Source organism: Nilaparvata lugens, chromosome 1 (assembly GCF_014356525.2).
Source record: "Nilaparvata lugens isolate BPH chromosome 1, ASM1435652v1, whole genome shotgun sequence".
NCBI classification, from domain to species: domain Eukaryota; kingdom Metazoa; phylum Arthropoda; class Insecta; order Hemiptera; family Delphacidae; genus Nilaparvata; species Nilaparvata lugens.
The window spans coordinates 14,174,553-14,189,255 of NC_052504.1; the positions used below are offsets into that span (position 1 = coordinate 14,174,553).

Consider the following 14,703-nt stretch of genomic DNA (forward strand, 5'->3'; position numbering starts at 1 on the left):
TTTCGCCCTAACTTAGGTCATTTTCAAGTTGAAATGTGGAAACAAAATGAAAACTAGTTGTTAACTATTTCAAAGTTTTTAAAAAATAATGGGTACTACAAGATTTTTATATTGCTTTTATTAATTTGTTCAGAAGTATCCCTAGTAAGTGAAGTGTTTTATATTATCTAATATTTTAGTAGCATATCAATAGGTACTAATATTTTAATGTCACTTTAAGCAGAATTTTAATGGCTTCATGAGAATAATGTTTGATATTTATGTTCACAAATTATTTATCCTTGAAGGTAATAATTGAACAACTTCTGAAAACTTATCCATATCCTTCAGTCCATGGACGACTCCTCATAACAGGGAGATCGATGAAGGTGAAAGGCGATATTATCAAAAAAAGACGAGAACAGAAATGCAATAATTTTGTGCTGCTGACGAAAGAACTGGAAATGGTTTCTGATGTACTTGGTAAACAGCCTGAATCAAGAATCATTATTGTCCCACTGACATCGCTCTGGCAGTTGTCGTCGTTTCTGACAAGCCCAATATCACAGAATTTGGTCAATATGTTGATATTGTTCGACCCTTCACTGACAGTGGAAGGCCTAGAAGCGGTGAGTAGGCTATTGTATTCAATGCAAGTGGTCTAAACCTGAATAAGATATTTTTAACCAGATCAACCATTCACTATTGGCACCAATATTACTTTGTGAGAGATTATACATTTCAGTACTCTTAACCAGATCAACCATTGAATAGAGATTCGTATAAATAATGTTACTTTCAAGTGATAGATTATATTTTCCAATGCCCGCCTTCTTTATAGTTTGATATGGATCAACAATCAGTCACTCATTAAGAAGATGTGAAATTTATTGATTCAATTATAACAATTCAATTTTGAAACTTGAAAATTAACAATTAGCCTAATTTTGTTTTTGCCTTTACAATACTCATACGATCTTGACTTTACAAAACTATCCAGTTCTGTAGGGCATAAGAAGATCAAAGCACACATAAATCTATGTACTTCAATGAAACACTTTAATGTAAACTTAATTGGAGTGAGTTATGTATACAGAGTGTCTGATAAGTCACTTTCTATTTTTATACAGCTAAAATTTCTTTATTCATAAACCAATTTTGTTAGAGCTACATTTGTTAGATAGAGCACTCCTTGAGGTTGTATTTAACACCATTTTCATTTGTTACAGTTTAAAATCCCCCCTCTCTTGACTGTGGAAGAACGAGCCGAAATAGCAGCTCGTTATGTGGTCTAAGGATCTGTGGTGCGAATACAGAGATGGTGGAGGGCTGAACAAGGGATCCATGCAAAAACTATTGAAAATTTCCATTCCAAATTACTAACAACAGGGAGTGTCCCAGATGCAAGACGATCAGAAAGACCATCAACGTCAAGGACAGCAGCGAATGTTGACAGAGTTCGTGAAATGTTCACGAGGAGCCCTACGAAATCACTGCGTCAAGGATCTTGTGAAAGTGGTCTTTCACGTTACTCTGTTGCAACGATTCTTAAGAAAAATCTCAGTGTTTTTGGATCCAGTGTTGCATGGATCCCTCGTTCTGCCCTCCACCACAGTTGTACTCGCACCACAGATCCCCAGACCACATAACGAGCTCCTATTCCGGCTCGTTCTTCCACAGTCAATAGAGGGGGCATTTTTAAATTGAAACAATTTTAATTTGGTGTTAAACACAACCTCAAAGAGTGCTCTATCTAACAAATGTAGTTTCAACAAAATTGGTTCAGAAATAAAGAAATTATAGCTGTATAAAAATAGGGAGTGACTTATCAGACACTCTGTTTATATATAGATTAACCATTAATACCTACTTATAGTTTCGCTCATTGTATTAATTTTGAACAAGGTATTATTTGTTAAATTCTATAATATTTCACTAAATTATTTATTATGAGGATACAGTAGTCCTTTTAAGTTGATTTGTGACTAAAGTTGGAGCAAGTTGAGAAAGGAAGAGCTTCATCGAGTTATTTTTCAAACACTATTTTCTTTATTCATTGTCTATTTTCTGTGCGTAAGCCTAGAGGAGCAATACAAAATATATAGAATAATTTATACTCATCTTGATTCACTACTGATTCGTTGATAGCTATACCGTTAGATAGCTATCAAATCATTTTTTTAAAAATTAGTTTATCATTAGCTTTATTCTCTATGTATATTTCCTATTTTCTGTGCTGCATTTGTAGAGGAACAATTCAAAAGATATAACAATTTACACGCATCTTCTGTTCACTGATTCGATGGGAGCTACCGTGCCCAAGGTGATGACAGTGTGGCGGTGCGACCGCCTCACTCAGCCCAAATTGAACCTCTTTCCAAATAAATTCCAGTCTGGTTTCAACGGCTATAGATTTCGTTTATCAGGAGCTCAACAGCCACCTTTTGTATTCAGAAAGTGAGTCATTTTGCTTCAATAAAGTTAAATATACCTAATATAAATAAATAATAATAAAATATAAATAATCTAAATAAATAGACCTAATATCTGAGTGTCCACAATACTCCTATCATGGAGGGCTGTCAGCCCTCCATGATGCTGGAGAAGATGCGTGTCAGTGGCTCCAGAACGTTCTAAATTCTATTGGTATTTGAAATATTAAGTTTAAAATTATGTTTTTTTCTAATTTTGGCCTATGTATGCATATGCATATATATATATATATAATAAAGTTAAATCATGCTTCTTAAATAATTATATAGATTTCAATAATCAGATTTGATAATTTTAAAATGAATAATTTGATAACTTGTAAATGAATAATTGTGATACCTGCTCTAATTTTGACAAAGTCAAAAAGTCATGCATGTAGCAAAGTTTGCTTTCATACAGATTTGTATTTTAAAATTGAGTAATTTTGTTCATTGAAAAATGCCTCTTACACTTGAGCAAAATCTATTACATAGATTTCAATCATTAGGCATTCCACAATTTAAAATAAATCAATATTATTATTTCTCCATTTTGAATAAAAGTCATGTATGCAGTAACTTAAAGCGTGCTTCTATATAAATTCAAGGATTATTCCTGGATTGACACAAATAGTACAGTATTCAGGCTAATATAAAATATATCAGACAGACAGAATTTATGAAAGTAGGGTAATTCTAATATTATGAATATAATATTTATAAACAATTTAGTTATGAATAAATAATAATATGAATGAAAATCGTTAATACGATTTAATATAACTGTCACATGTCACTTGTCTATAATCAAAGCACATAGACAGAAAGATATGTAAGTACGATAATTATAATATGAATATAATATTTGTAAACAATTGATAAGTTATGAATAAATGATTATATGAATGAAAATCTTCCACGATACGATGTAATCGATCGTATACGATTTAATATACCTAATTGTCACATGCCACTTATATTGTCTATAATCAAAGTGACCAGTGTTAAATGCTTGAAATATTTTGAGAGAAGTTGCATATTAAGAAATGCATTTCATTTTAATATGAAAATTTTCTTTTCAATTGAAATCTATTGTTTCTATGCGATTTAGGAAAAATCAGCAAAGCAAATCGAATGCAGATGAGAGGATCACAACCTGGGATGGATATGAAGTAAGGCTCCTTCAACTTGTTTCTGAAGCTCTAAATTTCACCTTCAAAATAGAGGAGCCAGCTGACTCAGGGTAGGGAATCTATAGACTCTTTTAAAACTGAATATTCTCATTTTTGGTGCTTCCATACTTCCAAGCATTCATAATTATTTTAAGCATGGCAATAGTTAAGACTAGAGTCTTGAGTTTTACATGTGCTTATTCGAACTCCCTTCTTCAAAAAAAAAACTCATCAACCATTTCAAGTGAATTTTTTCTAATAACTTTACACAAGCCTGATTCAGCTTAACGTGTTGAGCAATCAATCATAATTTTCGTCTTGTTTAGACCTACATATAATTAAAATGGAAAATAAATTGATTTGTGTACATATTAAAAACCAGAGAAATTCTCAAATTGATTATAGATTGTTATTATAATCAGGTATACCTAATTGAAATAGTTATTTGTGCAACTAGTGCGCAAAGTGACAGTTTGCTGCACCGAAAGAAACGTTTTCGAGCCGTAGGCGAGGGCGGAATGTTTTCTTGAGTGCAGCAGAGGAACTTTGCGCACGTATTTCATATTACATTTTTCCTACAGTTACCATTGAATATGAAAAGTGGGTAATTATGGGTAAAATTCCCTGAAATCCATCAAATGTTTTTCTGTGTAATTTTATTATTAATAAAGACCTTAATTTATTTAAAATTGAATAATAATGTAGTAAATGAATGAAGGCGGCACTCATGTGGTGGCTGTCCCTGTCATCGTTGTCCACTGCCATATTATAACGTGCACCACAGTCAGTGTTACTTTACTTTACTTTTCTTGTTCGTCACAATTACTGAACTGCATTAAGGGAGAAACGATCCCGCAGTATATGACACGTCAAAGTTTAATCTAATATCTACCATCCCTCCTATTTCAACACAACAGATCCCACATAACAATGTGGGCCCTTATAATATCAATCAAACACTATTCAACAAGGAATTCTGCTAACCTGTACGGACACAATACAATAAGGAATTCCCTGAGTGTTTTTTTGAACTTCTTCAAGCCATCAATTTCTCTTATGTGAGACGGGATTGAATTAAATATTTTCATTCCCATATAAAACGGGCCACTCTCCAGCAGGCTTAGTCTGTGATGTGGGTAAACAAAACCTCTAAATCGTGTATTATGGGGATGACTCACCTCGTTCTCCTCATACATTCGTCTATTTTTAAAAACGAAGATTGCTAAATCTAATATATAAATAGCAGGAGCCGTCAGTAATCTCTTTTCTTTAAAATAAGGTCTGCAAGAGCGCATTGTATTAATCTTATAAATTATCCTAATGGCTTTCTTCTGCAGTATGAATATTCCATTATTCTCTATACTTTTTCCCCAAAAAATAACTCCATATCTCATAACTGACAGAAAATAAACATGATATACAAAAAGAACAGTTTTTCCACTCCCTACTCTAGCCATTACTCTTAATGCAAACAAGGCTCTATTCAATTTACCAGTGACATGAGAAATATGTAGCTTCCACTTCGAATCACTCTCCACCATCAGACCCAAGAATGTCGTGGAATCAGAAGTTTCAACTCTACTTTGAGTATTCAAGTTTATTCCAAAACTTTTATAGTCTCTACTGAAGGGAATTACTTTAGTTTTTTTGCAGTTCAAACTAAGACTATTCTGAACAAACCACGAATCTAATTCAGCAAGACACCTCTCAGCCTCTCTTATCAAACATTCACTGTTCCTACTGGTGATTAAAGCTGTAGTGTCGTCCGCAAAAAGAGAGAGTTTGAAATTGACGTGACTCTCGATGTCATTAACATAGACCAGGTATAAGAGGGGACCCAATATTGAACCCTGCGGTACTCCCTGAGACATAGGTAACCAAGAAGAGCTGCATGTTTCATTACCAACAGATATTGGCACTCTATGGAACCTCCCCGATAAATATGACTGGAACCATGAGTATTCTTTCCCATTTACACCATAATATTTCAATTTGTGCAATAGAAGATCATGTTGAACGTTATCAAAAGCTCCCGACAAGTCACAGAAAATACCCAGAGCCTGTTCAGAGTCATCCCTAGCCTTAAGTGTCCCCTGGTTAATTCCGAAAACAGCATCTTCAATGGATCTGCCCTTTCTAAATCCAAACTGTGACTTGCAAAAAAGAGAGGATTTTTCAAAAAAATTATTGAGCTGAGTATGAGAAGCCCGTTCAAAAACTTTCGAGAAAGATGAGAGCAGAGCTACTGGTCTAAAATTAGCAACATCATTCTTATCCCCCTTCTTGTACAAAGGTTTCAAAACAGCGTATTTCAACAAGTCAGGAAAATGTCCAGTATCAAAAGAGAGATTAATCAAGTATGTTAGAGGCTTAAGTATGAGATTATATGACTTTTTAATGATAAATATAGGAATGCCATCCCACCCCGCTGAACTCTTATTTTTTAAGCCTGTCATTATCCTGAGAACCTGCCCTTCCGATAATGGTTGAAATCTGAACTGTCTAAAACCCCTATTATTCTCTATTCTATGTTGTCTGAATGCTTGTAGGTACTCCTTAATGTCCTCTAAGTTGCACCTATGTGCTTTGGATTTTCTGTTGAAGTGCTCATTGAAACATTCTGCAACCTGTACAGGCTCGTCAACCAAAACTCCATCCGCAAACAAGTTTGGGCATTCGTTTTTGAAAGATGAATTTCCCATAGTATTCCTTATTACCTGCCAAGTAGCCTTTGTAACATTATCCGAATGCTTAATCACACTATCAAGATATTTTTTCTTGGCCAAAGTAATTGTTTTTTTCAGTACCTTACTATACTTTTTAACATATAAATAAAAGCTAGGATCCCACCTTGCATCATTCTTCAAAGACATTAACAACTCTCTTTTTGTTTTAAGTGAGATCCTCAAACCTGGAGTCAACCATTTTTTCATTGAACTATTCTTTCTAATCTTCATGGTTTTGATTGGAAATGCCTCCATGAAGCATCGATTGAATCTAGAGAAAAACTTCTTGAAACACAAATCACAGCTAGAGGATGAAAAACAATCTTCCCAAGTTTCCACTTTCAATAAATCTAAAAAGCGTTCAACATTTTTGCTTGAGAAAATTCTCTTACTTATATACTTCTCATCCTCACATTGTTTTCGACCAATAAGCTTGACAAATATCGCATGATGATCAGACAAACCCAAGTCAATCACCCCACCCACAACGCTCTCAGATACAACATTGGTTATTATGCTGTCAATACAAGTTGATGTAGTATAAAACGGCCCTGATTGAATTCTTGTTGGACTATTGATCAAAAGAGTAAACCCATGAGAAGAGAACACATTAATGAACTGTTTGCACTGGATCGAGTAATGATCCAAGACATTGATATTAAAATCACCACATAGAAAAATATTCTTCCGTATGACATCCGAACTCAATCTGCAAAGAAGTGTATCCAGTCGCGAAAAGAAGTCATCCAAAGAACTATCCGGTGTTCTATAGAGAGATACTACAACAGAACATTCTCTTTTACCACCACACAATCCCTCGGACTCAACTGCAGTAACTTCGAACACCTTCTCTGAAGAAAAACCATTAATATCCTCTCTGACCGTGACAGAAATATCATCCCTAACTAAGATTGCAACTCCCCCTCTTGCCTTACTTTCTCTACAAAATGCTGATCTCACTGAATACCCCTCAAGAGAGCTCAAAACCCCACAATTATCCCTTCTCAGCCAGTGCTCGCTCAAACAAATCATAGCTGGTTGCCAATTTTCAGTCACTAAAGCAGCTTCCAGAGACTCAACCTTACCCATAAACCCCTGAATGTGGGAGACTCATAATGGTACCAACATAATTTTGATTTTCCTGCACTGGTGCTCCATATAACCTACTAACTATTTTGCGTTGTCATGCTGCAAATCTGGAGTACGCAAAGTATTACTTTGCGCACTAGAGCGGAAAAGTGATTCTTTGTGGCCTGCAATCAGTGCAGAAATGGTCACTTTTCAGGGTATCTGTAGGAAAAAATTATTCCAGTGCTGTCTGGGTTCACCAAGTCAGAACGGTGAAGCATTATTATTGCACCTGAAGGAAGCCTTATTTATCAGCTATTTCCTGTACAGTATTCCTGATTGCTGTCTCGAACATTAAGAACTTTTTAGCTATAACATTTTCATAATAGTAAGCATGTCTAAGCAGCACAATTTATTTCCTTGCTAAATCAACCTAAATTCAATTCCCAGCTTTTCATCATGAACATCCATTTTTTCAGGAATGCTTCTGATAGAAGAGTGATCAAAGAAGTAAGAAACCTTAGAGCAGACATTGCAATCGCAGGGATTCCAGCCACTGCTGACAGAATGAACGAGTTTTCTTTTTCAACAGTACATTCCTATGACTGCGCTAACTTCATCACGTTAACATCAACAGCTTTACCAAAGTAATTTTAAAACTTCTTCTTTTTTACTATTTATTTATTCATTCACAATGAGGTCTATGGGTTTCCCCAAATAAGTCTCCTTTACAATACAAAATGTACGTACAAATACTATTGCCGTGTTTACATGCATAAAGTCAGGATTGATGAGATGATAGCTGTTATGGTATTGGATAAAGATGGTTATTGTACCTTGATGAAAGAATCATATTATTGAAATTATAATGAATTAGAGAAATTAGTTTTAATTTTTTCAATTCCATCCTTTCAAACATAATGCAGTGGAAAATATTCAGGCCACTTTTAGGTACAATTTTTAAATACCATATAGTAGGCTATTACAGAAGTACCGTATCATATTATATAGTAGCCTACCTATATAGTATTTATTAAGAATGAATGACATGATTGGATTTTGAGAAGCTGTCTTGAATAACTAAAGAATGGAGACAGATTATTTTTTTGAAATCTATAGGAGAAACAAAATAATTTCAATAAAAAATTATTTTCTTGAAACAAATTTACAGATATAGAGCGATATTGGGACCGTTTCGGCTGGAAGTGTGGATTTGTTTGATATTGATATACTTATTTGCCATCATTCCAATATCGTTCTCAGCAAGACACACGCTCAAACATCTACTGGAAGATCCGTGGGAGATTGAAAACATGTTTTGGTATGTCTTCGGCACGTTCACCAACTGCTTCACTTTCATTGGAAGAGGATCGTGGACGAGTGGAAAACATAATGCAACACGCTTATTCGTAGGTGATTAACTTACATATTATTTTATTATTCTTCCTAGATAGTTCATCTGAATTTCAAAATAATGTAGTTTTATGTTCCGTGAATAACTGTGAGTAATGAAGGTTTTTATGTTACCGTGGAGAACTGCTGAAACAGACGAATTTCAAGGTTCTTGAAAGATTTTGTACAAAGCTTATCATTATCTTTGTAGGAGGGTTGACTGATAAGTAACTCACACATTATTGTGTAAGACAAACTAAATAATCGGAGGAGCGAGCATTTTGACAAATCTTATGTTCTTCAAGCAGGCTACTTATTTCCTATATCAAATCCTTAAGTACGGTAAGGTACTTGATTTTTTAACAGTTACTTGAATTTAGTCTGTATTCAGCAGTGGAAATATGAAGGCCTACAGTAGTGAGTAGTCACATTCTGGTAATATGTCAACGAGAATTTGAGCAAAGCGTTAATAGTTAATTCCAAAATGCTGAAAAGCAGACTTTAGTGAAATCTATTGTCGGTCAAATGCATTTTATTGTGGTAGTACTGTTGATAAACTTTTGCATGACAGAGTGACAAATTAATATGCTTCATTCATAGTGAAAGAGTAAATTAATATTTTAATGTGGGAGTGTATATTCATTTAGAGAATAAACTTTATAGAATACATTATGAATGAATGAATGAATAATTATTTGCCAAAAAACAGCTTTACAAAAAATGAATAAGTATATGCTTCTGCATTTAAACTAAAATACATACATAAAAATTAAGGAAATTATAATTTATTTAATTATAAATTAATAATAACGAAATTATATCCTTTTTCATGATATTATAAATAATAATTATTAAATGAAGATTTAATTTATGCTCACATGCATGAGGTGAGGTGAGTAGGTGAGGCAAAAACACCGGCAAAAGGAGGGTTCCTTGTGCGCCAGTGTGAGTCGTAAAATCAGCTTACAGTAATCAGAGTAATATAATAAACTTGAATTTAGCGTACGGTATGTAGTATATTTATATTAACCATTCCTACATTTAATAGATGAATACTCGTTGTTTTCAGGTACTTATTGGGTATTTACAATTATAATCACAGCAGCATACACAGGCTGTATCATTGCCTTCATAACATTGCCGGCATATCCTCCTGTTCTCGACACTGCTCAACAACTTCTTAAGGCCAATTATCGTATTGGAATTCTAAGTAAGTAGCTCGTAAAACAACATCTATTCATGTTTAAGATGTATTCATTGTTCGACGATAATTTAATGAAAGATAATTTTCCAGATTGATAACAACTGAGTAAGGGACTTCATAAGAAGGATTCAATAAGATTGATTGTACATGGAAGTTATTCTAAGTGCGCAGCTTGAAAAACAACATCTATTAATTTTTAAGATGTATTCATTGTTCGATTATACTATTATGAAAATGATATTTTCCAATGATTGGTAACAAATAGTAGGCTAAGTAACTTAATTTTGATTCTAGACGGAAGTGGATGGCAAGCAGCATTTGAAAATTCCAGTGATAAAGTGACAGACAGGCTTTTAAAGAAGGCTGATTTTGTTCCAAATCTTGCACTTGGATTGAAAAACGTCTCCAAAGCCGTCTATTGGAAGCCATATGCATTTCTTGGATCGAAAGAAGAAATGAAGTTCATGATCAACACCAATTATACTCCCAGGTAACTTGACTTTTTATTTCCACAAACTGAGAAAACTATTTATTCTCCGTCATCATTCTTAATAGGAAGCTATTATCAAATTGCAACACTAAAATGACGACTTGTAGACTGATATAGTTGTGAATGACACAATATTCCGATAGCTGTTTTATTTATTATTGTCTATTGCATTTGTTGTAACTGTGTAACTAATCAAAAATAATAATAATTTATTCGACCAATCAACATACATTGTACAAAATATTTCAGAAAAAAACACTCTTAGCTGGTGTAGCAAACACCTTTACATTCACAATACACTGTATATCAAAGTCTAAATGAAACACCCAAGGTAATCTTGTATGGGGCCCTTCTTCATATTTTAATTCACAATAGAAAAAAATGAAATGAAAACTTATTTTAAATTAGAACTTATTAATTTTATGTTTCTTCAATGTGAATTGTGACATGGCTATATAACTTCTATGTTCAAATGGCCCAATAAAAACTTGAAACATGGCAGTTTATAATAGATCAAGACATTCAAGCTATGAAGCTATTCACCAATAAAATGTTGTAGGCATTTCCGCACCTATATACTACATTCCACATTATTAAATGTCTCATGTCCGAGTGTATAGCAATGAATTAGAAATTAACTGCTTACTCTAATTAAATAAAAAATAAACTTGAATTTTGAATGTGAAGCTCCTTAAATGTGTAGATGGACCAGAGAACATCACCCTCACACTTTTTTGTATGAAATTTTCAGTTCTAGACACAAGAAATCACTGTTTCATCTGAGTAAGGAGTGCTTTGTTCCTCTAATGGTATCCGCTGTATTTTCGAAAGATGCCATCTACAAACACCCACTGGATGTAACTATTATGAGGGTGATTCAGAGCGGATTATTCATGAAATTGTCAAGGGATGTAGAATGGGATCAGTACCGCGCGAGTACAGGAAAACTAATGCAAGTAGGTTCAGTAATTTGATTTCAAAATTATTTCTCTACTTGAAAAGTTGAATCTGTTTCTTTCAATGACTTTTCTAATCAAACTAAACAATTTTTTCAAGATATTGGTATTGTTGAGTTACTGAAATTACTATTAAATAATTTTTTAGCCAACTGTGCAACCGATAAATTGCAAAAAATTATCACAAATAATGTGTATCAAATCACATAAAACTGTAGGACCAATCATCTCTCATTATCATCCGCCTCATTACCCACGCATAAGCCTAGGCTCATGTGGGCATCACCCTCAGCAAAAAAAAATCTTTACTTATAACTTTCTGTGTATTATTATTTAGCGTATGGCAGATACACAACAAATAGCCTATACAGCTCATGAGTCTCAAATGCCTAGATATACACCAATATATATACACACCTATATATTTCCAAATTCTTTGAGATGTTGTGTAGTTTTCGGTCAGGAGAACATAAGTTTATGTGATCGCCATTATTTGCTAGTCCATTTAGCTTTACCCAATGTGCAACATGGAGGCGAACTAGCGTTGCACATATTTAAGTTGAAAATCTGGTCGCTGGAACAATTTTGAGGTAAAAGAAGGTTAAAACTCAATTTTAAATTTTCACAGAAAAAAAAACATTTTTAAATCATCTTCACCATTACAAATGGCAAAAATAACTTCAAATTGTAATTTATCACATAAAAACAAACCAAATATAGGATTTCTGTTTGAAATTCGCACCCAAAAAACGTTTAGCCACATTGCTAAGCCGGTTACTTTCTGTGTAGTTGTGAAGGTATTCAGTGATAGTATTCAATTTTCTAATAACGTTTGGATTTAATAAGTATCTTGTACATAATAACTAGCTTAATGCGTGTGAATGGCGCAGGTGTCATCAAGCAATTTGAAGTTGGGCGCGCCCGAAGACAGACAGCTGACACTAGACGACACACAAGGAATGTTCCTGTTGCTGGGTGCCGGCGTCCTGCTGGCTTTCGTCTCGTTCTTCACCGAGTGCGCAGTAGCTGTGCGCAGACGATGCAAGGCCTGGCTGCACCAGCGGGCCTTGGATGATGTCAGCACCAGTCGCAATGTGTCCGTGGTGCTCGACGCACAAACTGAGAGCATATCCGACTATCTGGGCATTTTGCATTCGGAGAATCGCTCCTCGCAGATCGATGACAGTGCGCCACTTAGCAAGCATCCTATTTCGCTCTCGCTCATGTCACTCGAAGAAAGCATCTCTCCGCATGGAAGTGCCCGAAGATTTTCATTATGAAGTGGTTTCTTACAATATGTACCTACTTGGCAGTTTACTATTATTATAGCATGTCCAGATCATTGGACCAAACACAATGAGCCATATGAATAAAGTTGAGCATTTGCTCATACTTCTAAAATATGGAGCATTTGCTTCATTTTCTATGAATAAACGTGAGCAAAACATTTTGCTCATGCTCATCAAAAAAATAGTTTGAGCATTTGCTCAAAAGTAAAAGCTTTTGCTCAAAATTGTATGAATAAACTAGAGCATTTGCTCAACTTTTGAAGCAAATGCTTCAAAAAAGGTGAGTCTAGTCTAGAGCAGCTTATCACCTTTTGCTCATAGTAAAATGGTTCAACTAATTCGTATGAGGAAGAGGAAACTATATCAGATACGATCACAACTAATAGTTGAGAACTATAAAACTCTTTTCAGATTCAACCATGATATATATCACCATTATCCCTACAAAAGATAGCTGTACCTGTTATAAAGATAGCCATCACAAAATAGGAAATAGGCATTTAAGAAGATGAGAGTGTAGACGATTATAAGAAGGCTATTGATATTATAAGAATATGCTGAAGATTATTATAGAGATGACATTTTTTCACGCTATTTCAAAATTCTAAACTCAACTAACCTAAAACTCTATCCATAAATTTAATAGAAAACAGAGCAGACGACGCAAACACAAGCGGTGCCCCCTACTTGCATATTTAGAGCTTCCGTGAGCTATAAAAACAAAGTAAGGCTACAAAAGCAAATCAGCTGATAAAAAATCTTTAAAATACGTGAGCATTTGCTCCAGAGTTCAGGAGTATAAGGTAAAGCTTATTCATATAAAAATGAGCAAATGCTTTTGCTTCTACCTTTTGCTCATGAGCAAAACCTTATGCTCCATGCTTTTGCTCATGAGCATTTGCTCTGGTTTTATTCATATGGGCCAATAAGTCACATACCTTGACATATTAGTACTTCTATTTATAGAATTGGGACCAGTCTATATGAAGCGTTTTAAGACAGCGTTTTTAGAGTCGACATGACAGGAATCTCTTCGATTGGCTGATTGGGTTGTCGCCTGAAAAAACCTGAAAAACGCTTAATGTGGACTGGCCCTTGCTAGTATTATTTTATTTTCATTGGTGGCACTTTCTTTTGAGGGTATCAGTAATTATATTTAAACTATCAAGTGGCCTTATAAAAATAAATGATAAAGTACTAGATTATTGTATTTAGATTATTGTATCTCTACTTAGATTATTGTCTGTTAAATAAATATTGTTTATTGGTTTGAAAGGGACAGATTCAATGATCCAAAGGTTCAAAGAACCTCACACGTCAACCGAAGCTTATTGTGTTCCCAAGTAGTATGTTAGTTGGGTAAACCAATACCTATGTCCTTTACAAGAACCAGGAGTTTTCCCTATACTAACATTCCATTCATCACCTGGCTGCAATCCTTGTCGCAAACCAGTGTGATATGCTTGGTAGTCTCTTCAGACTGGTTAGTCCTCGTGACCTACGTGAGTTCCACTCCTGGCCTTCTTTGTAGGTCCTTCCACTGAGGAAGGGCCAAGTCGCCTCTAGGGCACCCGGCCACCCTTGACTCAGCCTCTTGACCCACATTTGTGCCTAGAGTTTCACTCATCTCTGGTCTCTTGGGTTTTTCTTTTTGGGCCAAAGGCCTCACCTCTCCCAAGAAGTTTTGCCTAAATGGCCGCCCTTCTTTGAGCAGTGGTGAGGTTGGTCTCTCCACCCACAACTCGTGACCTACGTGAGTTCCACTCCTGGCCTTTTTGTATGTCCTTCCACTGTGAGAGAGGACGCCAAACTGCCTCTAGGGCGCCCGGCCACCCGCGACTCAGCCTCTTGGTCCACATTTGTTCCTTGAGTTTCACCCATCTCTGGTCTCTTGGGTTTTTCTTTTTGTCCCTCCAAAACTCTGCAGGGTCAAAAGCCTCACCTCTCCCAAGAAGT

At 34.9% G+C, this 14,703-nt stretch overlaps 1 protein-coding gene across 1 annotated transcript; it reads left to right on the forward strand.

The window, feature by feature from the left end:
* Positions 1 to 215: 215 nt before the first annotated feature.
* On the forward strand, positions 216 to 11,733 carry LOC111060017 (ionotropic receptor 21a). Its single transcript, XM_039431132.1, has 8 exons — positions 216 to 608; positions 2,228 to 2,436; positions 3,562 to 3,693; positions 7,896 to 8,063; positions 8,588 to 8,829; positions 9,878 to 10,018; positions 10,307 to 10,502; positions 11,254 to 11,733. The coding sequence occupies exons 1-8, from the start codon at positions 261 to 263 to the stop codon at positions 11,474 to 11,476; spliced, it is 1,659 nt and encodes a 552-aa protein (XP_039287066.1). The 5' UTR covers positions 216 to 260; the 3' UTR covers positions 11,477 to 11,733.
* The last annotated feature ends 2,970 nt before the right edge of the window (positions 11,734 to 14,703 follow it).